Below are 26,779 nucleotides of genomic sequence, written 5' to 3'. Positions count from 1 at the left end.
GGGGTGCGGCTCAGTGGCTAAGCACCCTGGGTTCAATCCCTGGTACCAAAAAGAGAGAGGCCCAAGGTGACTTGTCCCTGTGGCCTGCCTCATCCTCCAACCTGAGCAGCTCAGGGATCAGTGAGCTCTGGCCTGGGAGGGCCACGCGGCTGGGCTGTGGCACTAGAGGCCCCGCCTCCGCCTCTCTGCACCTGTGCGAATGACACCCGTCCTAGCCACCTGGCGTCCAAGCCCACCCGAGCCTCTGGCCTCCGGGAGTCCAAACCCCAGCGCCCCCTCCGCCTGCCCCAGGAAGCCCCAGAGTTCGCTGCCCTCCATCCCGATGACACGGCCGGCCCGCAGGAGAGTCCTGGATGTCATTTTTCTAATGGGAAAGCCCAGCAGGAGGGAGGGGACGTTCTAATCAGGCGGGTGAGCTCTCCTGGGGACCAGGTACCTCATTTCAATTCCTCGTTTCCCTTGGATGAAAAGTTCGGTGCATTTTTATAACGTGGGGTTCCTGAGAAGGCTGGGGGGGCGTTCATCGGCCTTGATATTCATGCTCTCTGCCAGTGAGCATGCACGATTAATGAATAAATCACGTCCCCTTTGTCCCCCGCAGGTACAAGGAAATGCTAGAACTAGTGATCCCACCCAGCCTCACTGTCAGCAGCCACCGCCAGCAACTCCTGAGCCTCAGCCGCGTCGGCAACGCCCTGGGGGCCCTGAGTGACGGAGAAGGTAGGCCTCTCGCGACAGGTGGTGGGCTCCCTGCTGGAGAGGGACCACCGGCACGTCCCGAGCCACCGTCCCTAGGGCCCGTCCCCAGCTGTCATTTACATGGTGTCCCCAGATCAATACTCTGGCACACGTCACTGCCACTGTGTGCCATCCTTCGAGGGACAGGTGTGCACGCTCGTGCCCGAGCCTCTCTCTGTGTCTTGGTCCTGGGGTTCGCGGCACGCCCCAGACCAGAGCTGGCTTCGGGGCTGTTCCAGGCCCAGCCCTGGGCGTGGCCCTCGGGCCGTGGCTCTGAGTGTGTCCTCCGTGTCCTCTGCCGTCTCCGGGTCCCGGCCTGCGCTCTGTTCACAGGGTTTGACATAGGACAAGGGCTCGTGGGCCGTCTGCTTTCAGGTGGGGTTGGAGTCAAGGAAGCAGAGGAGAGATGAAGCTCTCTGAAAACTTACTGGCAGATGAGGCAGCGAGGCGAGTTTTCAGGAGAACAATGGCAGCGATTGTTGGCTCTGCTGGGCTCTGTGCCTTCCTGGTGGAGCTCGGGTTAGCAGAAGGCACTAAGCTAACAAGTCCAAGTGCTGGGCTTAACCCTTTATTGGGCAGCTCTGGGATTTGCTGCTGGTATTCTGAGACCCCCGGCTCTTTCTTTTCATGTGTTTGATGACAGTTCATGGGCACAAATGGGTCTAGTGGAGTATGAGGTCACAAGGAATTTGCTTCTAAGCAAAAAGGCTTCCGTGAGTGATCGTTGCTGTCACCGGGACGTGGCATTCCCCTTTGCATACAGGTTATGAAGCCGGGACAACCTTCCTGGAAGTCCCCCAAGAGGGTTTGGGCTCTGAGGCCAGACCTGGGTGGTGGAGGACACACCCTCTTCTCCTGGGGCTTCGGAGCGTGTAAACGGCTGGTCTCTTGGAGAGCTGGAGAGGAATGACCCAGCCCTGTTCAGAGGCGGTGTCCTTGTCCTCCTGAGTGGAGACACAAGTCAACGTAGGGCACGTGGGACACTGTCCTCTGTCCTTAGCCTCTGGGGACCGGAAAGGCCCTGGGCTGCCGGGGGAGGGGCTCTGACTCCCAGCCCTGCGGTCCCCGGCCCAGCAATCTCAGGCAACGGGGGCCCATCTGGACCTCGATTCTCACTGTCCCCTGGGACATGACGACCACCCACTTGCAGCCTGAGTGCCAAGCGCCTGCCCTCCTGGGGGACAGGTGAGCGCTGGAGCCCGCTCAGTGTCTCCTCTGAATGAAGCAACCCCTGTGATCAGTCTGTGTCCTGGGTGAGTGGGCCCAGGACTGCCCCATCTGTTCAAGAGGACAGTCATCCCCCGACCTCAAAGGTGACCTGAGTTGAAAGACGGAGAAGAGGACAGAAGAGGATGGAAGTCCTTCCCCTTGTCTGCCCGCCTCCCCTCCCCCCCCTCCCCTCCCCCCCTCGCCGGCCCCTCTTTCCCTGGTGTAAGTGGAAGGCGTGGTCTGCCTCGGGGCCTCTGCTCCTGCTGTCCCCCGCCTGGAGGCCTTTCTTCCCCTTTTTTTTTCTTTTAGGGTGAATCAGTCTCCAGGCCCCGGGTGGTATATGCACAGTCCTTGAGAAAGTGGCCCAGGGTCCTTCCACACCAGGCCATCCGGTCTTCTCCCCCCGGAATGGCCAGTCCCCTCGTCCTGGGGCTTTGCGGGGGAAGGCGGTTTGCTACGCGGTCACCTTCGTCCGCGGGCCCTTCCTGAGGCCGTTGGATCTCCAGGTGCCCGCGGGCTGCAGAGGTCACAGGTTGCTGGGTTGTCCTCCGGCCTGTGTCTCCCTCATTCAAAGGGACACCGCCCCCTTTGTTTCTTCAGCTGCACAGGACTGCCCTGCCCCGGTCACTCAGCTGTCCCCCGCAGTGACCACCAGGTTCTTTCCGTGACTTCTGATCGCGTGGCCTTCTGACCGGGTGCTGTTTCTCCAGAGGAGATCTGGGGTCACCCTGCAGCACCGTGGGGTCCCCTCTCCTCCTGCCCACTGTAACTCCGGGGCCTCCACAGGGAGCTCCTGGTCCTCACTGTCCTCCTTCACCCCATCCCTCCCGGCGTGGGCTTCACCAGGTGGACGGGCTGCTCTGCTCAAAGCACTGGACCAGGGGAGAACCAGGCCACCCCTGACTGCTTTCAGGGACTTGCTCCCTAGGACGGTCACTCTGCTCCTGGTCGTGCCCTTTGCATCTCCCTATGGTCACTGCACATAACCTGAGTCTGGAGTCACCCAAGCCACGTGTGCCTCCCGGCCATCGCTCGCTCACTGTGGGAACCCGGGCAACTCCCTGCCCTTCTCTGAACCTCAGTCTCCTCTTCTGGATAATGAATTCAGAAGGTAGTTCCTAAATGTCTGTGTGGGCCAGGCCCTGGGGTGGTGGCTGGGAAGAGGAACACAGAGCTGAGTTCTGGTCCCAGGGCAAGTACTGAATCTTGAAGCAAATAAGGAAGGTCAAATAAGGAAGGTCAAATAAGGAAGGTCAAATAAGGAAGGTCGGGGGGGTTTCTTTGAAGAAGTGAAGCAGGACACGGCAGGGCGTGACCCAGGCTAGAAAGGACTTCAGGACAGTACCTGGCAAAGGCCGCGCAGGTGCTCGACGCTGGGGGACTCTAGAGAATGCTGCGTCTGCCCCTCGGGAGTGCACTGGGGTACCCTGCGGAACTGGGGGTTCGGACCCAGCCTGAGACTCCCAGGTGATCCCCACGGTGTGGGTCCATCAGCCCAGAACAGCAAGGCCCCAACTCGGTGGCCCCCCAACTCTGTGCGTCACAAAAGCCCCTGGTCCTCCCCAGACTCTGACTGCCAAGATCTGGGCGGTCCCCGAACGCGCCCTGCCATCAGGTCCCAGGTGACCGTGCGGCTGGCCAGGGATCCCACTTTGAGAACCGGTTTCCAGTAGTGCTTCTCAAACTTGGCTGCGTCCTGGAGCCACCTGGGCAGTGTCTGTCTTTCTGTGTTTAATGCTCTCTCCTGGATCCCAGCCCCCGGTCTGATTGGTCAGGGTGGACTTCCGGCCAAGTCAGCTGGGCACCCGGGCTGAGAGTCCTTGACCTGGGCACCGGTCCTCCCGACGCAGACGACATTCCCGTCCTGCACGGGGATTTCCGTTCCTCTTCCCGTCCAGCTAGGACTTAGTGCCCAGGTCGCGGTAGAGCCGAGATGGCAAACTGAGGGTGGATGGGTGGGCGGACGCGGGCACAGATGGGTGGACGGGGAGGTTATGACAGACAGTTCCGGTTCCTGTTGGCTGTGAGCCCTGGTGGAGTTCTAAGGTCCCCTGCCTGCTCACGTCTGCAGGGACAGATGACGAGACCTTCCTGGCGGGTGGTTACGGGAGAAAGCAGCTAATCCGCCTGGAGCAGGCGCCCGGCTTCAGGAGCCACCTGGGGACAGGCCTGTCAGTCATCGCTGTTGAGGGGAAAATCGGACTGAATTGTCCCTCTCTGGAAGGGGGCGGGCAGAGAGGCTAAGAGCCGCTGCTGAATGGAAGGAATTTCCTCTTTCAAAAGATGCCCTAATCTCATTAAGTGTTTCAGGGCAGGTGGGACCCGTGCTCCCAGCTTCCCGCCCCACCCTCCCTGGGCCTCCCCCTCCCTGGGCCTCCCCCTCCAGGGCCTCCCCCTCCAGGGCCTCCCCCTCCAGGGCCTCCCCCTCCCTGGGCCAGCCCAGGCCCCATGTTCAGCTTCAGTCCGGCTGGCTCCAGCCTGAGGCTGGTGGAGCTCGGTGCCTCTTGTCCCCCAGTCCAGCCGCCCAGGGCTCTGTCCGGGTCCTGCCTGGAGAGCGCTGGACCCCGCCCGCCCCTCTCTGGGCCTCCGCAGTGCTCCCAGGCTGGCCTGGCAGGGCCTCACTCCAGGGCCACTCGGGGAGCTGGGCTGGAGCCCTGAGGACCGCAGACCCCGCGGCTGAGGGCGGGCGCTGCCCTCTGGGAGTCCCCCAGCCCCTCCTCCTCACACGGTCACCCCAGACTCCAGGATTGGGACGTCCCAACTGCCCACTTATGAATCAGTCTCCAGCAGCCCCTAGAAAGAAGGTCACTTCAAGGGCATGACTTCGGTCACTTCCTGGTGCCCGCTGCCCGCCTGAAGAGGAGCTGGAGAGTTGAGGAAAGAGCCTCTCTCAGTGGGTCCCCTAAACCGTCACACGGGGAGATGCCACCTCATCCCTCTGTCCTCAGCACCACAAGGGACAAAGGGTGACTTCAGGCGCACAAGAGGAAGAGGCGGAATTGGGGCACGTGCTGCTGGACCTGGTCCCCTGCTCTTCAAATGCGCGTCCCTGGTATGGGAGTGACTTGACCACGCTCAGGGACGCGAGATGACTCCCTTGGGAGATGTCACCTTGCTGGCGGGATCTGCCTCCGGGCTGCACTGCCCGGAGGCCCCTCCGCTCTCTGGGGAGGGGTCAGGCATTGGCCCTGGGGCCCAGTGGGACAGGGTGACAGGGCGGCTGCTCAGAACCTTTAGCTTCTCCATGGCCCAGTGAGCGGGGAAAGGCTGCGCAGTGCAGGGCAGGTGCACAGATGGCCGAGGCTTCAGCAGGCCCCCAGAGCGGGAGGCCAGTGTGGCTCCTCACCTGTGAAGCAGTTGCCACTCGACAGGTGCCTGCCTCCTCCGCAGGTGTGAGCCGTTGCCCCGTGTTTCAGATGAGGAAACTGAGGCCCAGAGAGGGGAAGAGACGGGCCCAGGGCCACACAGCCCCAGTGCCGCAGAGCCAGGTCTGCAGTTGAACTTGAAGCTGACCGCTGAGGCCTGCTGCTTTCTCTGGACAGAGGTTAAGTTAGCAGGTCATGAGCCTGGATCACGGCTTTGGCCCACAGTAGGTGCACAGTGAACGCTTGCCGAACACGTGAACGGACGCATGGACCGTGTGTGTGTCCTCGGCAAGTGACACCTGAGTGTGTGCCGCACAGAATCCAGCCATAGTGTCTTGTAGGAACTGGATCTTGTGTTTCGCACCCTGGTCCGAAAAGCTCCCAAAACTGAAGCTTTCTGAGGGCAGACGAGGACCCGTCCAAGTGAGAGACTCTCCACTATGAAACTGCTTCGTGCGTGAAACATTAAATACGTTACATAGAGTTATTTTCAGGGTGTGTATAAGGTGTCCATGAAACCGAAATGTCTTGGGCCCCCTCCTGCTACATTCGGATCTTGAATGTCCCCCAGAGGTACACGTGGGAAAGGCTTGGTCCTCAGACTGCTCTGTGGGGAAGCACTGGGGGTCTCAGGAGGTGGGGCCCAGCAGGGGGTCCTTAGGTCAGCATGTCCTCCAGGGTCTCCTCCTCCTCCTCCTCTCCACATGCTGGCTCCTGAGGCGAGCACTCCCATCATGGTGTGGCTCCCTTGCCAGAGGCCCAAAGCCATAAGGTTCAGTTCAGTCTTGAACCTCCAGAACCCTGAGCCAAAATAAACCTTTTCTCTTTATACATGAACAGCCTCAGGCATTTGGTTACAGGATGGAAAACTGACTAAGGCATCTCCCGGTGTCTCATTATAGTATACATATGCAAATATTCTGAGATCTGGAAAAATCCAGAATACTTCTGGTTCCAAGCAGTTCAGACAAGGGACACTTAAACTGTGTTCCCTTCTTCACTCCAACATACTTTAGAGTTTGTGGTTTCTGGGTGAAGATTTATTCCTAGGAACCCAGAATTGTGATGCTTCTTAGTGACCTCAGTGACGTGCAGTCCTGGGTCAGCCTAGGGTGCTGGCCTGCAGCACCAGCCCTGTGACCTCCAGGACCACAGCCTGCATCTTGGCTGGTCCCAGGAGGCCCTGGGCACGTGGAGGGGCCACAGCCTCCGCTGTCTTCCTCTCACCTCGTGGTAACTGGAATCAGGTCTCATTCGTAGACAGGAGCCTCCACAGGGCAGGAGCCTGCTGCCTCCCAGGACTGCAGCCCACGCCAGCACAGGTGGGCGACAGGTGAATGGATGCGCTTGTCCCGGAGGTTCTGGCCGCCTGCTTAGCGGACCCTCCTCCCCTGCCCCAGGAAGCTGTGAGGGAAGCGGAAGTCAGGGAGGGGGCTCTGCCCCTCCCCGTCTGAGAGCTCGCTGTCCCCGCGACAGGAAGGGGAAGCTTGGAGTGGACAGATTGGGCCAGGTTGGGGTCGGGTCACCAGGGCTGCACTCTGAGTCGTCATGGATGACGCCCTGTTGACCTCCCTGTTGCAGTGAGTCCACCGTGGCCCGTCCAGGGGCACCAACACAGCTGGCCTCCGCCTGCCCGGCCCCAGAGCGGTGCTGCTCCCACTGAGCCTGGTGTCTCTGCTGGGGAAGGCGCTTAGACAGCTGTGGGGACCCTCAGGGGAGTCCACACCCCAGCCAGAGGGAGAGAGGGCCCTTGCAGACAGCCTCTGCCCTCCAGCTCCCCTGTCCCCTAGGCGTCCTGGGATGGAGAGGCTCAACAGGTCACCGTAGAGGACACGGGGAGTCTTCTTTAAGCACTGGCGCAGTCTGCAGAAGGAAAGCCCTGCGCTCACCAGGGCCAGTTTCTCCCTTGCTGGGGGGAAGGGGAGCGGTGGCAGGTGCAGAGGGGCGGAGGGAGGGGGCGGAGGGAGGCTGGGGGGGCGTGGTTCAGAGCAGCGGGGACAGGTCCCCTGGAGAGAGCAAGCTCGCCTCGCCTCCGTTCCTGAAGCCAAGTTCGCCTGCGCCCACAGGAATGCCGCCGCCACAGATTTGGATTTTTGTGGATAGTTACATGTTTATTAAAGAAAACATTCAAGATGTTTAATTCAGTCATTTATTCATCACTAAACACACCGAGTCAGGAGCTTCCACCTGGAATGAGACGTTGGTCCCTTGGTCCTGGGGACCAGGAGGAAGGGGCGATGTGGGGGCCCTGCCTGGGGCGCTGGCCGAAGGGAGGGAGCGCTGGCTGGGTGCCAGGGCTCCTTGGCACTGGGCACGCCCTTGCCTGCTCGCCGTGTGCACTGTGACCTGTGATAAACACGTCTTGACGCCCTCGTTCCACACACTCACCTCTGTTGGAAGACGGTCCGGTTCTCTCTGGGCCGAGCTGCTGACTGTAGTGGACTAAACCAGACCTGTCCCTTTACCCTCCAGCCCTTCTCTCTAGAGGGACCTAAGGAGCCCCCTGGCCCAGCGCTTAGGGGCCCAACAGCACTTGACTCAGCTGGACCGGGTGGTGACAGGCATGGACTCCCCCCCACCCGTGGCCCTTCACCTCTGAAGCCCCAGCTTCTCGGTGCAGAGGGGACATGGACACTGCCTCCCTGTCACCCTGCTGTGAGGACTAAGTGGGTCAGGCGCCTACACCGCTGACCCAGGCCGGCTCCTAGTCGGCTCCCAGGGGAGTGCTCTACCATGAGGCTGCCGTCCAGCCACAGGGTCCGCGGTTGGCGGTTGGGACCTCAGGCCAGGCCACCTGGCTTCAGATCACGGTTCCACGCCTTATGCTCTGTGTGGCCCCGGGTGAGCTCCTCAGACTCTTGAGCCTCCGCTCTGCACCTGAGACTGCACCCTTCTCATAGGGCGTTTATGAGGATTAAAATGTTAATCCAGGTAAGGTAATGCGGAGGGTGGGGCACGTGCGTAACCGGCACCCGGTGCGCGATGGACATCACCGTCACCTCTCCTCACGCATGCGCGTGCAGCACTCCCAGCCCGGTGCACAGGAGGCCTCGGAGGCCCCAGACGGAGGCAGCCCCACGGAGCCTCAGAGCTGGGGAGGGTGGAGTGGGAAGGGCAAGCCGGTCTGCAGCTCAGAGGCCGAGCGAGGCTTAGGGCCCTGCCTGGAGCCCCGGCCCGCAACCCCAGCAGGTGTCGGTGTGGTGGCAGGGGTGCGCCCTGTCTCCAGACCCACCGTCTAGGATCGACCAGACTCTGCCCAGAGCACATGGCGCTGGTTGTTAGAGATGCTGTCGCCCAAAAATGCCCCCAGGTGAACTGTCCACCTGCAAATTGTCCCCTGGCAGACTCCCTCCCAGCTCCGTTCTCCCCGCGCGTCACCTCCCGCACAGGGTCTCCAGCAGCTGCCCGATGCGCGTAGGACATCGGCAGGCCTGGTCCCAGCTGGAGCCAGGGAGGTGATCAGCCCCAACTCACATCTGGATGATGTCACCCGCAGAGGGGAAATGGAATAATCAGAACCCGGCGTCTGCCACCCCGGGGCTCGGGCTACCGCTGAGGCGGGGCGGTTCTCCCAGGAGTGGAGACACTCACTTGCTGGGCTCAGATCCCCTCTCCGTCCAAGGGCCGGCCTCCCTCTGACCTCAGCGTGGCCTTGGTACCCTGTGAAGGGGCATGGACTGTGCTCTGATCGTCAAGCTGCCACAGGCCTTTGTCACCCGTCACTGAGTACAGGGACACGAGGGCACCCAGAGGCCCTTCTGAACCCGCCACACCAGGGAGAGGGCTCCCTGCCGCCCTCAGATGAGCTTTCCCCTGCGGAGAGTCCCGGCCTCAACGCCTCCGGCTTGAGCTGCCCTGGAACTCACATGCTCTGCACAGTGTCCCCAACCCGCAGCCACTGAGCCCTGCAACGTCTCTCTTCCCCTCAGGTGTCACCACACCGGCCTCTGCGAGCGTGTCCCAGCTCTTAGCCAGGTGAGTGTGTCCCCTGCTCACTCTCCCTGTTCCTTGGGGTGAGGCTGGGAGAGGGCTCCTGGACAGGAAGCCCAGCGCGCTCTCGCCACCCCCTCGGGACAAGGGGGCGGTCCAGCAGCCCACCCAGGAAGTGGGCCTGGTCTGGGAGGCCGCTGGTGTCTCCTCTTCCTCTCCTCCTCCTCCTGGCCTGGCTCCTTGTCCTGCCTCCCTCCGCCCCACCTCTTTCTCCTCCCCTGCTCCCCCCCCATTCTTTCTCTCCCCCTCTCCTCCCTCCCCCTCCCCTCTTCCGTCTTTCTCTCCTTCCTCCCCCGCCCCTTCCTTCTCTAGCATCCGCCCAACTCCCCTCAGCACAGATCTGGGACTCGGAGACGGAGACACAGTCGCTGCCCTCGGAGGGCTTCAGTCTAATGGGGACAGAGCAGGGGACCAGCTCCCAGCCCAGGGCCTTAAGTGCCCCAGAGTGAGGTGCCCAGGGCCCTCTGCTTGCTGCCCACCCCCGGAGCCGCCAGTCCCAGTCCTTGGCTGTGCATGGAGCCCTGAGTTGGCTGGCCAGGTGTCCACGTGTCCCTGGGGCCAGGTGTCCACGTGTCCCTGGGGCCAGAGGGTGCGTTCCTCAGCATCAGAGCTCTCCTTCCTTCCCGGGGAGGACCAGTGTACGGAAGGCTCCTCACCGGCCTTTCCCGTCACCTTTGAGGTGTAGGTAGTAGAAGTCCCCTGGAGGTTTTTAAGGCCCAGGCCAGAGCGCGTCCCCACCCTTTCTCTGGGGTTTAACTTTAGCCCCAGTTTAATCCAAGTCTAAATGGGCCTGGATGGGAGGGGAGCATCGTCTTGGATTCCGCCTCCTACTCCTCTTCTAAGGGCGCCTCAGAGGCTTCTCCAATAAGACCTGGCGGGGAGGAAGCCTGGTCCGCAGGGTGTGGCCGCCAGGCCCCACAGGGCAGGACGCGGACAGGTGACATTCACTTCTGCAGGTCTCCAAGCTCTGAGTCCTTCATTTCTGACATGGGAATTGTAAGGGCTGACCTTCACCCTGTCCCACCCCTTGACTATGAGCAGGACATCTTGATTGACAGCTCTGTTGAAGCTGGGAAGGTATCTCAGTTAGGATGGATAGTCAGGGTAGGATAGGTTCTGCTGCAACAAGCAGCAAATCCTGAAGTCTCAGTGGTTTCACGTGACAAAGGTTTGGGGGATTTGGTTGGTTGGTTTTTGTTTTTGTTTTTGTTTATTGGTTTGTTTGCTTTTGGTTACTCACATCCAGTCCAGCATGGATCCGGTGAAACTCTGGGGCAGCCTCCTCCACTAGCCAATTCAGGGACACAGGTTTTCCCAGATCATGACTTTGCCCTTGCAAATTTGCCCTCCACCTTTGTTACCAAAAGAGGAGAGAGAGCAGGAAGTGCGGGGTGGGGGGGTGGTCCTTGGCCCCACCTGGGAGTGGCTTACAGTATGACTGCCACATGGGTTGGTCTGACGGCAACAGGGGAACAGGGGAATCAATCTTCCTGATTCCCAGGAGGAAAATGAGGTGAGATCTGATGGACGCGTAACTCGCTTCTTCCCTGGGAAGAGTTAATACCCCAGGAAAGGTGGTGGGAAGGGCTGCTGGGTTGTGCCAGGAGATTCAGCGTCTCTCCCTCCACACAGGCCTTGCTCCCGTGGCCTGCCCAGCCAGCCTCCCACCGCCATGGCGGCCTACGGCCAGACGCAGTACGGCGGGGGGATCCAGCAGGCTGTCCCCTACACGGCCTACCCGCCTCCGGCACAAGCCTACGGAATCCCTTCCTACAGTGAGTACCTGACAGCCCTGGCTTTGCCCTCAACACGGGGGCCTGACATCACACTCCTGGTCCTTCCCTTTGCCCCAGTGAAATGCAGAGTGACAAATGCAGCCAGGCTTTGGACTGGAGGTGAGAAAAAAGACCATGGTTTTTTACACATGGTTCCAATTCTCTAGATTCAAGCCAGGGCTCTTTTGATGGCGAGAATCAGAAACCTAACCCAAGACAGTTGAGGGATTAACTGGGGACTTAGTGGTTCACAAGCTGGTACATCTGGGGATCCAAATGTCATCAGGTGTGGCTGGATCCAGGGGCTCAGACGACAGGGTGGGGGATGTGTCCCACTCCACCTGAGTTCTCCCCGCAGCAACAGAGACGGTGCCTGAGACTGTCTCCCTTCAGCTCAGCGTTTCCAATGGAGTCCATCTTCCTGGGGTTCCAACAGAGTCCCATTGGGCCCTCATTGGTCAAACTGGGTCCTGTGGCAGCGCTCACAGAGGTGGGGAGGGAGACGGAGGCCGGGGATTGCCTGGGGGTGACAGGGCTTCTCTTCCCGGGTGATGTCAGGGGAGGGAGGAACGGGTGTGGCCTCCCCTCCTGGCTGCCGACACTTCCCTGCTAGGAACTGGGCACTTGGGAACCCGCTGGTCTGCCCTGTCTCTGGGCTTTGTCCACCCCGTTCCCTTCTGTCTAATTGAAGTGTCACCCAGTGCCCCTAGGTAGTGAGCGACCAAACCCACCCATCAGCTTAGGGACCAACCTGTTCAGGCAGGGCTGGATCCAATATCTGAGCAACGCGGCCTGTGTCCTTCAGCGTGGGCCCGCCTCAGGCCAGGCCTCCTGCTGTGGGGGCAGAGAAAGCCCTAGAACTCCAGGCTGCAGCTCCCCAAAATAGAACCTCCCACCCAGTCCCAGAAAGGCTCCAGCTGGAGCCCCCTACCCAGCCCTGACCCCGACACTGGGCAGAGAAGGGGGAACGCCCCGATGGCCACACTGACCACACGTCCACCATGCAGCCAGAGGCGGTCGGCCTCGCCTGGGGCCGCTGGTCGAATACGAGGGAGGGAGGCCACAGAGGAGGACGCAGCGGACCCCCAAGTCGTGGGCGTGCAGTCCACCCAGATCCTGGCGTCCAGGGGAGAGAGCACGGGAGGGGGACAGCAGAGCTGCCTTCCAGATGCCGGACCCTGGCCCTCAGGCCTCGGCTCCCCACCTGTGAGGTCACAGGCTCCGCTGCCTTCCCAGCCACGTGGCCTTGCTTCCTGCAGAGACGGGGCCCGGGTTCCCTTTGTCCCCCACAGTCCCCCCCTCCGCCCCGTCTCTCATTCCTCCACTCCTCTGTGGTCGTGGGCGGACGGCGGTCAGCAGGCTGAAGACCCCGGGGGGCGGGGGCGTGATCTGTGGACGTGATCCGTTGGATGTTTTAAAACTCGCATTTTAAACATCAGCCGCTCGTCTGGGGCTGGCGCGTGATGACACGGGGTCCCTGGCTAACGCTGTTCCCATGAGCCTCGGTTTGCCACTGCCCCACCCGCCCACTGACTTCCCTGTCCCAGGGAGACCCTGGCGTTTGCAGACCCTGCCCCAGGGCCGGGCGGGGGCTCAGTGGAGCAGCACTGGCCTAGCATGTGTGAGGCTCTGGGTCCCATCCCCAGCACCACATAAAAAAACTAACTACATAAGCCAGCCCTGTCCTGAGGGAGAAAAAGAGGAGACACACTTCAGATGTTTGTGCATTTCAAACCACAAGAGTGTGGTCTCCAAGGAAGACCAGGAGCCCCCCAGAGAGCTGAGAACCGGAGGGTCTGTTTCAGGTTCAAGGCAGGGAAGACCTTTAAATGAGCAGCTAATTCGGCCGAGAAGGAGAGGGGGGCCTCGTGCAGGCACAGGAGGGGGACACCCAGGCAGAGGGCAGCTGCGGAACAGGCAGGGACCGGGCAGGTCCAAGAAGACCAGCAGCCGGCGCCTGGGGCCAGGCGGGTGGACCGGGCGGCAGAGCCTGAGCCTCTGAGTGGACCCGGGGTCTGTTCCAGGTGAGACAGGAAGCCACGGGAGGCCAGCGGGCAGAGGGCAGAGGCTGGGGAAGCAGAAAGACCACTGGAGAGACCGAGGGGGGATCTGGAGGCCACGGCAGGGACCCACAGCTGCAGAAACAGCTGATGGAGCTTCCAGAGGTTGGAGGGACAGGTCCTGCCAGCCGTGATAGCGGATGCTAGCCATCGCCACCATCGTCGACTTCACCCTCACTTTGCTTGATGTCCATTAATCCTTTAGTCCCCATCTCACCCCTACAAGGAAGGTCACATCATGATCCTCCCTTGAGAAACACAGAAGCAGAGGATCAGAGAGGGTAAACAACTCACCCAAGGTCACCCAGCTGGCTGGTGGCAGAGGTGGAATTAAACCCAGGCAGCCTGGATCCGAGCCCCACTGCCCGGATGTGGGTTTTATGAATCCTGGGGGATTACCTGTGACAGGTGTGGGCATCTTTGCTAACTCTCCCCATCCCCCCACCATGATATAATCACATGTAAGCTCCCCGGCCTGGCTGACAGCCAAGAAAAATGCAGCCTCATTATTTTTCACATAAAAGAGAAACTAGCCCTGTTCCCAGACAAAACACGGCATCCGACGGATGGAAGTTAATCTGGTTCAAGGTTAGTTAACTGTCTCAGTGACCTTCCCAGATGGCACAGGGTAGGTGCTCAGATCACCCGTCTGGGATTCCGCCGCCCAGGGCCGGTTGTCAGGCCCCATGAATGGCCTCAGCTCCCTGGGCCTCCATTTCCTCCTTCATACAATGGTAGTGTACTAACTCCAGCCTCCCGTGGTTGCTGTGAGGACTAAGTAGAATTACCTATGTCAGAGATCATCTTAACGTTGTCTGAGGAGGGCTGGATGTTAAACAGGGCCTATCTTGTGGGCCCTGTGGTCTCCGTCACAAATATTCCGCTCTGCTGTGGTGGCCTGGAAGCAGCCAGATGGTGTGTCCGCTGATGGGAGTGTCTGTGTTCCAATAAAACTTTATTTACACTCACAGGCCAGGGGCCGGACTCAGCCCATGGGCCCTGATCTATATAAAGGGCTTGGCTCTCAGGGCCCTGTTCCCAGGGGTGCCCAGTGAATGTCACAGCTGTGTCAATAGAAGCCAGGCGGCCACACAGCCCCGGAGTGTCCGAGTCACTGAGGAACAGCGGGTGGAGGAAAACGCTTCCTTTGCCTGGCCGTGCCTGAGCACGCAGATGTGTCATCGTCCGCTCAGACCCTGCTGAATCTTGTCGAGAGGCCCTGCCCCGGGCACAGGGGACTGCTCACTCTGGCTTAAACAGCCCCGGGAGCCGGGCAACTGAAGGGAGCAAGTAGAGACAGGGGTGTTGGGAGCAGCCGGTATTTTTTTTCTCCATTATTATGCAATATTTAAGACATGGAGGAAAACATAAAGAGCAATACCACAAACACCCAAGAACTGACCGTCCAACTTGAAAAATTAATGGGGGAGGCTCCTGTCTTCCCAGAGACCCCTGCAGGTTTACAGTTTCCTTGCATTTCTTTCTTTTTCTTTTCTTCTTTTTTTTTTTTTTTTTTGTACCAGGGATTGAATCCAGGGGCGCTTAACCACTGAGCCACGTTCCCAGAGCCTTTATATTTTACTTACAGACAGGGTCTCACTAAGTTGTTGAGGCTGGCCTTGAACTCGTGATCCTCCTGCCTCAGCCTCCCAAGCCGCGGGGATCTCTGTTGGCATCCAGTGGCAGAGTGGAAACCCAGGAAGCAGGAGAGCCTGTCCTCTGCGCGGGCGCGGCTTTCCCAGCCTGTCCGCGAGGAAGAGCAAGGGGCGGTAGCTCTGGGGGAATCAGGCTTCCTCCTTCTTCCCTTTGCTCCCGTGAAGTACCCAGAGCCCACAAGTGCCCGGTCAAGGCCAGCAGGGGAGCGAGGGCGGGTCTGCGAGGCCAGCTGGGAAGGCTGCCTGTGCAGGGTGACTGGGTGCAGGGAGGACCTCGGGCAGTGTGCACACCAGTCAACGGGGAGAGAAGTCTGTGTTACATGCTGATCAAGGATTTGCACAATGATAAGATCTGAGACGCGGGGGTCTGCAGCCCTTTCAGGCACAAGCCAGTTCCTGCCATCCTCTGTGCTCAGAGCCCCCCAGGACTCTTGTCACTCCAGGTCAAAGCCAGAGGTTTCCCATTTCCATACACCTGCCCTGCCCCCACTCCACGGCCTTTCTGCCCTCCTTGCTCACTGTGCTCTCCAACACTGGCCTCCTCCAGGTTTACTCATCCAACATACTAAGCATGACCTACCTCAGGGCCTTTGCACCTCTTGTTCCCTCTGGACATGGCATATCTTGCTCTCTTCACGTCCTTTGGGTCTTTGTTCAGATATCACCTCCCTCACGGACCTTCTCTGATCACCCTGTTTAAAATGCCAACTCCGGACTCGCTTTCACGGAACCTGACTATGTCCTTCTCTGCTTTGTTTTTCTTGATCACATCATTAGGACTCTACACGGAGACCCAGGAATCCATGTGTCTGGAGGGTTGAGGGGTGTGAGGGTGATCAGGGAGCGGGGAGAGCAGGCTGGGCCTGGGGGACAAGCCAGGCGGACCCTCGTGCGGCCCGAGTGCACCTGGGGTTGTGCTGACCACGCAGTCTCCTGGAACCCCAGCTCCAGCACCTGAAGCCTGCGTCCCGGGCCTGCTGCAGCTGCTGGGGACATCGGGTGACAGGCGTGTTGAATGAGTGCCCCGCTGTTGACACCCTCTCTGAAATGCTCCCCCCCCCCATGCCTCCCTGAGCTGCAGCCTGAGGCTCCTGGATGGGGGGTTCCTGGCACGTGGCGGGTCCCCACTGCCCTGGCCGTGAACGTGTCCGCCAGCGGCGCAGCGCCTTCCCATAGACGGGAAAGACCAGGTTTTCAGTTTTTGCTTTAAAATTTTCAGTCCATCCCAAGGACACTTGAGTAAAATAAAAAGAAACGAATGACACTGAATGACACTGAGAGTTTAAAAAGGTGACGAAGTACGAGTCCGGACAGGGCCTCAGAGCCACGGCAGCACCAGGTTGGGAGGGTGACCATGTCCTCCCCACCACCTGCCCTTTCCCACTGTGAGCTGTGGCGGCGCCCAGACCGCAGCCCAGCAACACTGACCTACAGGATGAGGCCCTTCACGTCCCCGGCCACCTCCTCCCGTCCTCAGGGTCAGAATTTAGGATCCAGCCCTTCAGCAACAAAAGGGTGAGAATCCTTATTTTTCTTCCTGTTCATTCCTTCTTCTGATGTGTACTGGGCACCTGCTACATGCCAGACAGGAGCCACGTGGGGGGATACCACAGTGGACAAGGCTGCCCAGCCCCTGCCCTCTGGGCACTCAGCCTCAGGAGGGGACAGGTGATGAGGGACCTGAGGGCGGACTCCCTGCTGTGGGGGCCCAGCGAGTCCTGGGCGGCAGCCTTCAAGCTGAGCGACGGAGGATGAGAGCCGTTGGCAGACCGAGGCGTAACCAGGAGCGGGGCGTGCATTCCAGACGGGGACCCGCTGCAGAGACCCCGAGGGCAGAGAGGTTCTTGCAGTTCTGTTTACCATGAAGGAGGCCCACACTCCCAGGATGTCCCAATGCCTTGCCCAGGTCCGGCCGAGACAGACGCCCTAGTGCTGCAGGAGAGCTGCGTCCCTCCATCCTGGGCCGTGAGGGTAGGACCTGGCGTTGACCCAGAAGCCCCCCCCCCCAGGCACTGGCTGAACATGGGGACGTGGACGCCAGCCGCTAAAATGAAGGAAACGCTGAGCCGTGGCTTGAGCAGAGGAGGCGAGGGAGGCCGGGGCAGGGCCCACGCGGGACCTGGGGTGGCACCACACGGTTTAGGGTGACTCCAGGTGCCCAGGGAGACAGACTGTCCCTAGCGCCTGGCTGGCCGAGCCTGGCACCCCGAGCAAAAGAAGGTGCAGGTCAAGTTCAGCCGCTGCTCTGTGGTCACTGCTACTGAAGAGCCAATTGTCTGCCACAGGAAGCCCCTGGTGTCGGTCAGCTTACGTCACTGTGACCCACAAGGACCCAACAGGAACCACTTAGAGGAGGAAAGTTAGTCTGGGCTCAGAGTTTCAGAGGCTCCTTCCACGGAGGCCGACTCCTTTGCTCTGGGCCTCGGGGAGGCAGAGCATCATGTGGAAGGGCCTGCAGGAGGAGCCCTGGTCCAGTCATGGCCGCTGGGGAGCAGGAGAGACAGCGCCAGGGCCGCAGGGAAGAGGGACCCTTCTAGGACCCGGCCGGTGACCCGCCTCCTCCAGCCACACCCCCTGCCTGCAGTCACCACCCAGCCCATGCCAGCCAGGGTGGACAGATGAGGTCCCCGACCTCACCTCACCTCTGGACATTCCTGCATCGACACAGGAGCTTCTGGGGTCACCTCATGTCCACACCAGAGCACCCCTTCCCACCACAGGATCAAGAGGAGGACCCTTGACCTCGCTGTCAGCTGCCATTTGCAGGACCCGTCACCTGCACTGGCTCCCACATCTCTAACACGGGGAGAGAGCTACCCGGGGAGTGGATCTGCCGAGAGGATGAAGGGTCTGCTCTTGGTGCCTCGTCAGGGTTCGAAGCTCCCGCCCTTTCCTCCCTTTACTTTCCTGACAACCTGCATTTCCTGGGGAAGTAGCTTCCTGGCCGAGGTCGCGGGACAAGCTGTCCAGGTCACCAGGAGTGGAGCCGAGCCTCAGGCCCCCAGCCGCGTCTCCTGACTCCGAGTCCAGCTCCCGATTCCCAGGGGGACCGTGGAAAAGGGAACCCTCGACCACAAAACCACCCCCAGAACTAGAAACCTCCTTTAAAGAAAGGAAAAATCAAACAGCAGCAAGACCCTGCTTTATACCGAGCGGTCAGACAGGGAGGAGCAGGTTCCACAAGGACAGGAAGAGGGTGGGGGGGGCCGGCGCTCACGGCTCGTGGCCCTATTTATTTAGCAACGTCCACAGAAACGTCTTCTGCCCTGGGACTCCTGGAAATTCACCCAAGACATACTTATACAGGCGCACCAAAGCGTGTGTGTGATGACTGTGAACCACGCTGCGGCAAATACGTGTGTGTGGTACTTACAGACGTGAAAGACGGCACAGCTGCGAATATGGGAGAAGGAGGCGCTTCATGATCTGTGGCCATGAAAGAGAAAATTGCCGAAGAGTATTATAGATCCCTTCAGTTTATTGATCAATTGATTCTTTGATCCCAGGGATAGAACCCAGCATGCTTGACCACTGAGGCACACCCCCAGCCCTCGTTAACATTGTATAGAGACAGGGTCTCGCTGAGTTGCTGGGGGCCTCACTGAGTTGCCGAGGCTGACTTTGAAGTCGTGATCCTCCTGCCTCAGCCTCCTGAGCTGTAGGCATCACAGGCGTGGACCACTGCGCCCAGCCTTCCGTTTATTAAAAAGTGAGTGCCCACCTGTGACCTCACACACCTGTCTGCGAGGTGAACCCAGGAACCACAGCCCAGTAGCCGTGGCTGCCTGTGGGAAGGGGAGCTGGGTCCGGGGCCAGGGGAGGACAAGACGCTTTTCTTTATGCCTCTGACTGTTAGAATTTTCTAGAGTGTGTTCATGACATTTTAGGAAAAAGAAAGTGAGTGGGCCGCCGGGGAGGGGTCAGCCTGTCACCCTCAGCGCTGTCCTTCCCCAGCCAGTTGCTCCGGGCTGGCCCCTCGCTACGGGTCATCATGTCGGGTTTGCTGGGTCAGAAGGCAGATCTCTGCTGTGGCTGCCAGTGTTGGTTCAGCAGGTCCCCGAGAGCAGGGCAGAGGGTGTGTCTTACCATGAAGTGACATCCTTCACCCAGGACCTGAGGGACACTTCAGCCATACCTGGCACTATGCAGTGGGTTCAGGGGCTCACACACCCCGAGAGCCAGGCAGGTAGCGTCCCCGCTTGTCATAGTGCCTAGAATGTAAGAAATAAATAGCCTCCTGGCACCAGGCCCGATGTCACCGAGACAGCCCTGGGCCCATGAATGACACGGGAAACTGCCAGGACAGCCTGCCGTCACACGGTGGCCAGGACAGCCTGCCGTCACACGGTGGCCAGGACAGCCTGCCGTCACATGGTAGCACGGTCCCATTGTGCAGGGCCATCCTGTTCTCAGAGAAGCCATCAGTATATACTTTGGGGTGAAATGTCATGATTTTTCCAAAAAACAACGAGTACCTCATTTAGATCTTGGCTATCTGGGGCCGGTCAGGGGAAGAGCGCATGGGCAGCGGCTGCTGGCTGGAGGCTGAGGACGCGGCGCCATGGGGACTGGCCTCGGGTCTCCACCAGCCGTGGGAAGCTTCTAACCCTGTGTCCTCGGTGCCTCTTTCCCCTCCCAAGGCATCAAGACGGAGGACAACCTGAACCACTCCCCCAGCCAGAGCGGGTTCCTCGGCTACGGCTCCAGCTTCAGCACCGCGGCCCCTGGACAGAGCCCCTACCCCTACCAGATGCACGGTCAGTGCGCGGGGCGGGAGGAGCCGCCTGGAGTTCTGGGTGTGGCGGGACCAGCGGGTCCAGGAGGGACCCCAAGTGCTGGGGGAAGGCACAGGAGCTGTCACCCCTCCCAGGCAGCACGGGCTCCTGTGGACGGTGCCAGCTGACCTCGGCTGAGCTCTCACTAGGCGCCAGGTGACATTGCGTGGGTCATCCACACAGCCCCAGTGACACCCTCAGGCGGAAACTGAGGCATGGAGGAAGTGACCGGGTCACCCGCTCTGGGACAAGGAGTTTAGATTTTATGACAAACACAGTGAGAAAGGGACAGAGTCGAACCCCTTGGGGGTGCCGTGGAGTCCCAGGCGCCCGGGGCCCCGCCCTGACCGTGACGGGCCTGTGTCCTCTCCTTCCACCTCTGGCTCCTGCCAGTGGACTCTCTGAGTCCTGGTGAGGGTCAAAGCCCCTGGGACCCGTCTCTAGCAGGGGGCTGCGGGGGCGGTGGTAGGTTGTGGCGCCAATCTAGGAGAAGGTTTGGAGGACATTGAACTTGACCTTGGGTTTGGACCCACCTCGGCCAGCTTCTTCCCAGTTCTCGCAGTAGAACCCGAGCTCACTGCCTCGGGCTGCCAGGACGACAGAGCTGGACCGGGCACCTCCCACCCGAGGCAGCCCCCGCCGCCTGCTCAGGGACGGGTAGAGGGACAGAGGGACGGGGTGGAGGGGCGCCCCTTCCCCCTCACTCGGTTTTGGTTTGGGGTTTTTTGTTTTGTTTTGTTTTTTTCTTGTCTGTTTGTGGTTGCGGACGGACAGATGCCTTTATTCTACTTGTTCCTCTTTACGTGCCAAGGATCGAACCCAGTGCCTCGCGCGGGCCAGGCGAGCGCTCTGCCGCTGTGCACCTGGCCCTTCAGGTGCTGGGGCGCAAGGTCAACAGGACAGTTCCCTCAGGGGGAGACGGTGTGACCAGTGACAAAGAAACAGATAATCCTAGGTTTCGTTAAAGCCCAAGAAGGACCAAGGGTGGTGGCCGTGACCAGGGGAGGGGGAGCAGCAGTAAGGGGATGAGGGGCCTGCGGATGCAGGGGGGCAGCCCTGGAGGAGCAGACTGCGGTCCAGCAGAGGGCAGAGCCAGGGCCAAGGCCCGGAGGCAGGAGCAGCTCCAGGGGACATCTTGACTATCTGGGGACGGCCAGGGGAAGAGCGCGTGGGCAGGAGACTGGTGCCTGAGGAGCACCGTGAGGGAGGGAGCCTGGAGCTGAAGCCGGAGCCTGGGGACCAGGACGCGTAGAACAGGTTTTCCTTCTCTGGTGCTTCCAGTGACCACGTGAGCTGGACACCGCCAACCCCTGCTTTACAGATGAGGAAAAGGTTCAGAGAGGGCAAGGGACTTTCCCCAGACCCAGAGCCAGGGAGTGTCCAGGCTGGGACTCGACGTGGTTTCCAGAACTCCAGAGCCTGCTGCCTGTCCACAGCTGCCTTCCCCGGTGCTGGCCTGAGCTCTGTGCCCCCGCCACCCCCCAACAGAGGGCCTCAGCTCAGCCTCCTCTGAGCCCCCAGCAGCCCTGTGATGGTGGCCCCGTCGCCCCTCACCTCACGGCGGGGAGACAGAGGCACGGGGGTCAGTAGCTGAAGCAAAGTCCTTGGCTGGCAGCGGGTTTGAAGCCGGGCAGCTGCACCCCAAGCCCAGACGCACAGCCCCCTCCACACCTGGGAGAACCATCGAGAAGGTGATTCTCAGGCCTGGGACCCCCCTCGATCCCCACCAGCCCCCAAACCAGGAAGGGTCTCCTGCCACATTTCCACACTGTCAAGGGGTGAGGGGTCATTTTCTTGTCCTGAGCCTGACGTTGGGGCCATCGCTGCTCTGTGTCAGTTACACAGCCTGGCCCTCCCCGGACTGACAGTCTCCTCCTGAAGTGTGTCTTCACACACAAACACCAAGGCTCGCCCACCACGCCCACCACACCCGAGTGCCCACCATGCCCACATGCCCACATGCCTATTATGTTCACCATGCTGTATGCCCACCCACCATGCCCACCACACCCACATGCCCACCACGCCCACCATGACCACACACCCACACGCCCACATGCCCACATGCCTACCACGCCCACCATACCCACATGCCCACATGCCCACCATGCCCACATGCCCACCATGCCCACCATGACCACCATGACCACCATGACCACATGCTCACATGCCCACCATACCTACATGCCCACCATGCCCACATGCCTACCACACCCGCCATGCCCACCACACCCACATGCCCATCATGACCACATGCCCACATGCCCACCACACCCACATGCCCATCATGACCACATGCCCACATGCCCACCACACCCACATGCCCACATGCCCACCATGCCCACCACACCCACATGCCCACATGCCCACCACGCCCACATGCCCACATGCCCACCACACCCACATGCCCACCATGCCCACCACACCCACATGCCCACATGCCCACTATGCCCACCACACCCACATGCCCACATGCCCACCACACCCACATGCCCACATGCCCACCACGCCCACATGCCCACATGCCCACATGCCCACATGCCCACCACACCCACATGCCCACCATGCCCACCACACCCACATGCCCACATGCCCACCATACCCACACGCCCACATGCCCACCACGCCCACATGCCCACATGCCCACATGCCCACCACACCCACATGCCCACCATGCCCACCACACCCACATGCCCACATGCCCACCATGCCCACCACACCCACATGCCCACATGCCCACATGCCCACCATGCCCACCACACCCACATGCCCACATGCCCACCACACCCACATGCCCACATGCCCACATGCCCACCACGCCCACATGCCCACATGCCCACCACGCCCACATGCCCACATGCCCACATGCCCACCATACCCACATGCCCACATGCCCACACACCCATCGTGCCCACATGCCCACCACGCACATGCCCACATGCCCACATGCCCACCACGCACATGCCCACATGCCCACATGCCCACCACACCCACATGCCCACATGCCCACATGCCCACACACCCATCATGCCCATGTGCTTCCCCTTAACTTTCCCCTGGATTTGTTCCCGAGGGGAAATCGATTCTGCATCAACTCGGAGCACTCTGGAGGGTGGACGTTGGAGGGGGTGGTTTTGTGGCTTTAGGAATGAGGAGGGACTGGGAACGCCGACCTCCAGGTGACCTGAGCCATTTTCCTGGTAATGAGAATCACGGGTGTGGGAAGGACACACGTAGGGGCCGCCCCTCATTCCACAGGGGGTGGGCTGGGGCACCAAGATGGAGGGGCAAGCCCTGGGTAGGCCAGATGCCGCCCTGAGTTCTTCCAGCTCCTCTCAAAACCTTCCAGAAAGTTCCGCAGAGCCGTGGTCCTGTGAGGCGTGGGCTGAGGTCTGCATCCAGGCGGACAGCCCTGCCCTCCACCAGGGCACAGTAAAGGTAAAGGAGCCAAGGTCACAGCCCCCACAGCCTCCGCACGGCTGGCCGATGCTTTCCTGGTCCTTATAGTTTCCTCTCGGCTTCTCCTGACAGCACACTGCTCCTGGCAGAAACGACCACAAAGTTTAAAAGAGATTCCTCTTATCTTTACCAAAGCTCAGAACCCCAGCGGCCATTCAGGAGCAGCCTGGGACAGGGACTCAGGATGGGCACAGCAGGTTTAGAGTTCAGGGAAGGCTTGTAGCCAGCCATCTCAGCTCGAGCTTCCAAGGCCGGGTCGGCGGGTTCTCTGTGCGGGGTTTGTGAAATTCAGCACCGTGGCTGGCACTGACGAGCTGGGTGACGTTGGACAAGTCACAGCCACAAATGCTCTGTCTGTGCTCCCCAGCTCTAGTGCTGACAGACGCTCCACGGAGAAATAAAGGGGTCGCAGAAGGACATGGTCCAATGCATCAAATAACATCCGATGAGCGTGTGTGGCCTGAAGTTAAAGGAGAGCGTCTCGGAGCCTTTGCAGGGTGTGGCCGGGTGTCCCACCTTGGGACTCCTGCGGAGTGGGGTTCAGGAGGTCCAGGTAGACCCTGCGATGACCTGTGTGAAGTGCTCAAACAGTTTGTTCTCTGCTAGTTTTTCCGATGACACGCACTGCTTTTTTCTTGTTTAACTAATCTGTTCTCTACGGAGTTATGAGTCTCACACCGCCAGCTTTGCCCCTTTGAAGTGCTCAATCCAGTGGGTTTGGGCGCATTCACAGAGTCGGGGCACCAACGCCACTAACTCCCCAACAGGATCACCATCCCCAAAGAAACCCGGGCCCAGAGCAGCCCCGGCCACTTCCCCTGCTCCGTGTGTCCCTGTGGGTTCAGAAAAGGCCCATTCACCTCGGGGACAGGTGTCACTGACCGGGTTCTGACACCGGAGGAAACCTACCCTGGCCCTGCGCCACCCAGCTTCCAGTCCCCAAACCATGAACCACCTGTCCTAGTCTCTGAGCCCACCCGGAACTTCTTTTCCCAAATCCCAGTGGGATACGGGCATCTGTTACGCCACCTGTCACCACGACAACAGTGAGTTCACGTGTGACTCACGATAGGGACTCGGTGTCGGGGACTGCAGAGCTACCCTGGTCTGTTTGCGGTTCTCTCTCTGCCCCTGGGGATCACTCCCAGGGCCCCACATCTGCCCAGCGGCTGCTCGGCTGCCGAGCTCCACCCCTGGCTCAGCGCTCAGTGCTCTCTGGTGGCAGGTGTGGACACGGCCACGTGTCCTGGCCACGTGTCCTGGCGCGGTCTCCTTTGCGAGTCTTGTGCTCTGGGTTCACGGGGCTCCTCAGACCTGTGGGTCTGTAGTCGCCACCAAATTGGGGAGCGTGTGGGTCACTGTGTCTTCACACTGTGTCTTCATGTCCCTCTGCTGGCTTCGTCCCTGCCCCTCGTCTTGGACACTGATCTCATTAGCGGTGTCCCTTCTGCCGTCCCCTGGCCTTGGGTCCTTGGGTCTTCCCGCCCGTGTGATGATCAGCAGCTCCGGGCAGACCCCTCCCACAGGAGCTCAGCGCCTCCGCCTGCCCTGCCCCGGCTCTGATTCTGCACAGATGGCCCCTCTGGCCCCTCTGGCCCCTCCTGGTGCATTTTGTCCTTGTTTTCATGACCCCACACCCCAGGGTCTTCATGCCCCGCCCGCTAAGGACTCTCACCTCCTGTGGGCCCTGTGTGTTATGGGTTTTCTTTGCACTTTCTGGGAGGTCTCCCCAGGACGGTGACTCCTTTTGCTGCTACTCTGACTGCACAACGGCACTGAGCCTCCCGCCCAGACCTCCCTTTCTTCATAAGCTCCGTCGGAAAGACACGATACCTTCTAGAAGATGGCAGGAACATCTGTACGCGCTCTTGTTCCCAAAGAAAACTCGATACCCGCCCTTCTGCACTTGCTTTCTGCATTTAGCTCTAGGCCTTGGAGGACGTTCTAAGTCGCTACGTACAAAGAACATCCTCATTCTTTCTCCTGGGTGCCTATTATTCCATTGGATGGTGTGCCGTGAACGATTTAACCGGTTCCTTAGCAGAGCCTCTTTGGCTCAGTTCCAGGCTTTGGCACTTTCTAATCAATGGTGGATGTGGCTATGAAAACCCCACTTGTATGTTATTTATCCATTGATTGATTGATTGATACAAGTAGAGCTGAAGGGCAGTTCCATTTCAGGAAGTGGGACTCAGGGTGGAAGGGCAAGTCCATGTTTAAACTCAGTAGCTCTCCAGGTCACCCTCCCTGGGACCTGCACCAGTGCCAGCCCCACCACCACGTGGAAGATGCCTGTTTCCTCACACGCGTGCCGGCCGACCCAGCACCACCTGACTGTAGGCGATGTCGCCACCTGGTGAAGACCAGACCTCGGGGTGGAGTGGCCACAGGTGTCCTGACTGCGTCTCTGACGTCCACCTTCCCTTCCGTGAAGTGGATCAGACTGAAGAGTTCTTTACAAGAAGAGCAGCAGGCACTAGGCAGGCCGACCGGGAAGGGTGTCAGGCAGCTTCAGCCATCGACGTGGTGTGATCCCAGGAAGGACAGACAGATGGACTGGTGGGCGAGAACGTGCCATCCAGAAAGGGACCCGGGACGGGAGGGTTAGTACCTGGGGAAATGGCAACTCAAGTCACTGGGGAAAGACGGACCATTCGGCAACTGGTGTTCCTGGACTACTGCTCAGCCAAAAAGGTCACGCCCCATTACCAGGCACCGAAAAAGTCCAAATGGACCAACAGTTTAAATGTCCAAAAGAAAACCATAAAAGTAATAAAATGAGAATAAGCACAATTTTATCACCTCGGAGTGGAAAAGTGTTTTCTCACCACGACTTAGAAATCCAAAATCCATAAATGAGAAAAGAGGAACAGATTGGACGCAGAGGCGCACGCCTGTAATCCCAGCTGCTTGGGAGGCTGAGGCAGGAGGATCGCAAGTTCCAGGCCAGCCTCGGCAACTTAGCCAGAGGCACTGTCTCGAAATTTAAAAATTAAGAGGGCTGAAAATCTAGCACAGTGATGAAGCACACCTGAGTTCAACCCCAGTATGGAGGGAAGGAAGGAAAGACGGACAAGTTCAACCACAGGAGGGGCGCGGCCAAGAAGGTCAGAAATGAAGGCGAGGTCCAAACCACAAAAACAAGCCAACCAAACAGAAAACAGACGACACACTGGGAGGAAATCCGTGCATTTCAAAATCAAAACAGATGTCAGCCAAGCAGGGTGGCGCACACCTGGAATCCCAGCAGCTTGGGAGGCTGAGGCAGGAGGATTGCAAGCCCAAAGCCAGCCTCAGCACCTTAGCGAGACCCTGTCCCAAAATAAAATATAAAATGGGCAGGGATGTCGCTCAGTGGTCAAGGGTCCTGGGCTCAATCTCTGGTACCAAGAAAAAAAAAAATGCTGTTTTTAGTTTTTTTTTAAAGGGACTACAGCGGTTCTACGGGTTGACCCTGCTCTGGGCCGTGATTCTTCTAAGTGAGGGCATCACAGTGGGATGGCGCAGGGCTCTGGTGGGGTGCAGGGGGGACATGAGCCAGGCGTCCTGCGAGGGTAGTGGGGACGTGGCAAGCTGGAAGCTGTACCCCACTGAAGCCGGGGGCAGGGTGTTGCTTGGCTTGGGCCCGTGGCTGCAGGACATCAGGGGTCCCAGCAGGCAGATCCGTTTTCCAGAAATGCCCTGAAACAGCATCTGAGTGTGGCATCTCCGTGTCACTTCCCGGTACTGGCCGCGGACCTCGACCCTGCCCTC

The 26,779-nt window shown here is 59.9% G+C and overlaps 1 protein-coding gene across 1 annotated transcript in view; it reads left to right on the top strand.

The window, feature by feature from the left end:
* Window positions 1-644: 644 nt before the first annotated feature.
* Window positions 645-26,779, top strand: part of Eya2 (EYA transcriptional coactivator and phosphatase 2) — a gene marked incomplete at its 5' end in the record, with an annotated part of 114,793 nt that continues 88,658 nt past the window's right edge. Inside the window, 4 exons of the mRNA XM_026390955.2 lie at window positions 645-720; window positions 9,242-9,287; window positions 10,935-11,077; window positions 19,433-19,549. Coding sequence (XP_026246740.2) covers window positions 645-720; window positions 9,242-9,287; window positions 10,935-11,077; window positions 19,433-19,549 — 382 coding nt within the window. The remainder of the gene's footprint in view (window positions 721-9,241; window positions 9,288-10,934; window positions 11,078-19,432; window positions 19,550-26,779) is intronic.

The sequence above is a fragment of the Urocitellus parryii genome, chromosome 6 (assembly GCF_045843805.1).
Source record: "Urocitellus parryii isolate mUroPar1 chromosome 6, mUroPar1.hap1, whole genome shotgun sequence".
Lineage (NCBI taxonomy): Eukaryota > Metazoa > Chordata > Mammalia > Rodentia > Sciuridae > Urocitellus > Urocitellus parryii.
This window is presented reverse-complemented; position numbering and strand designations above follow the sequence as displayed.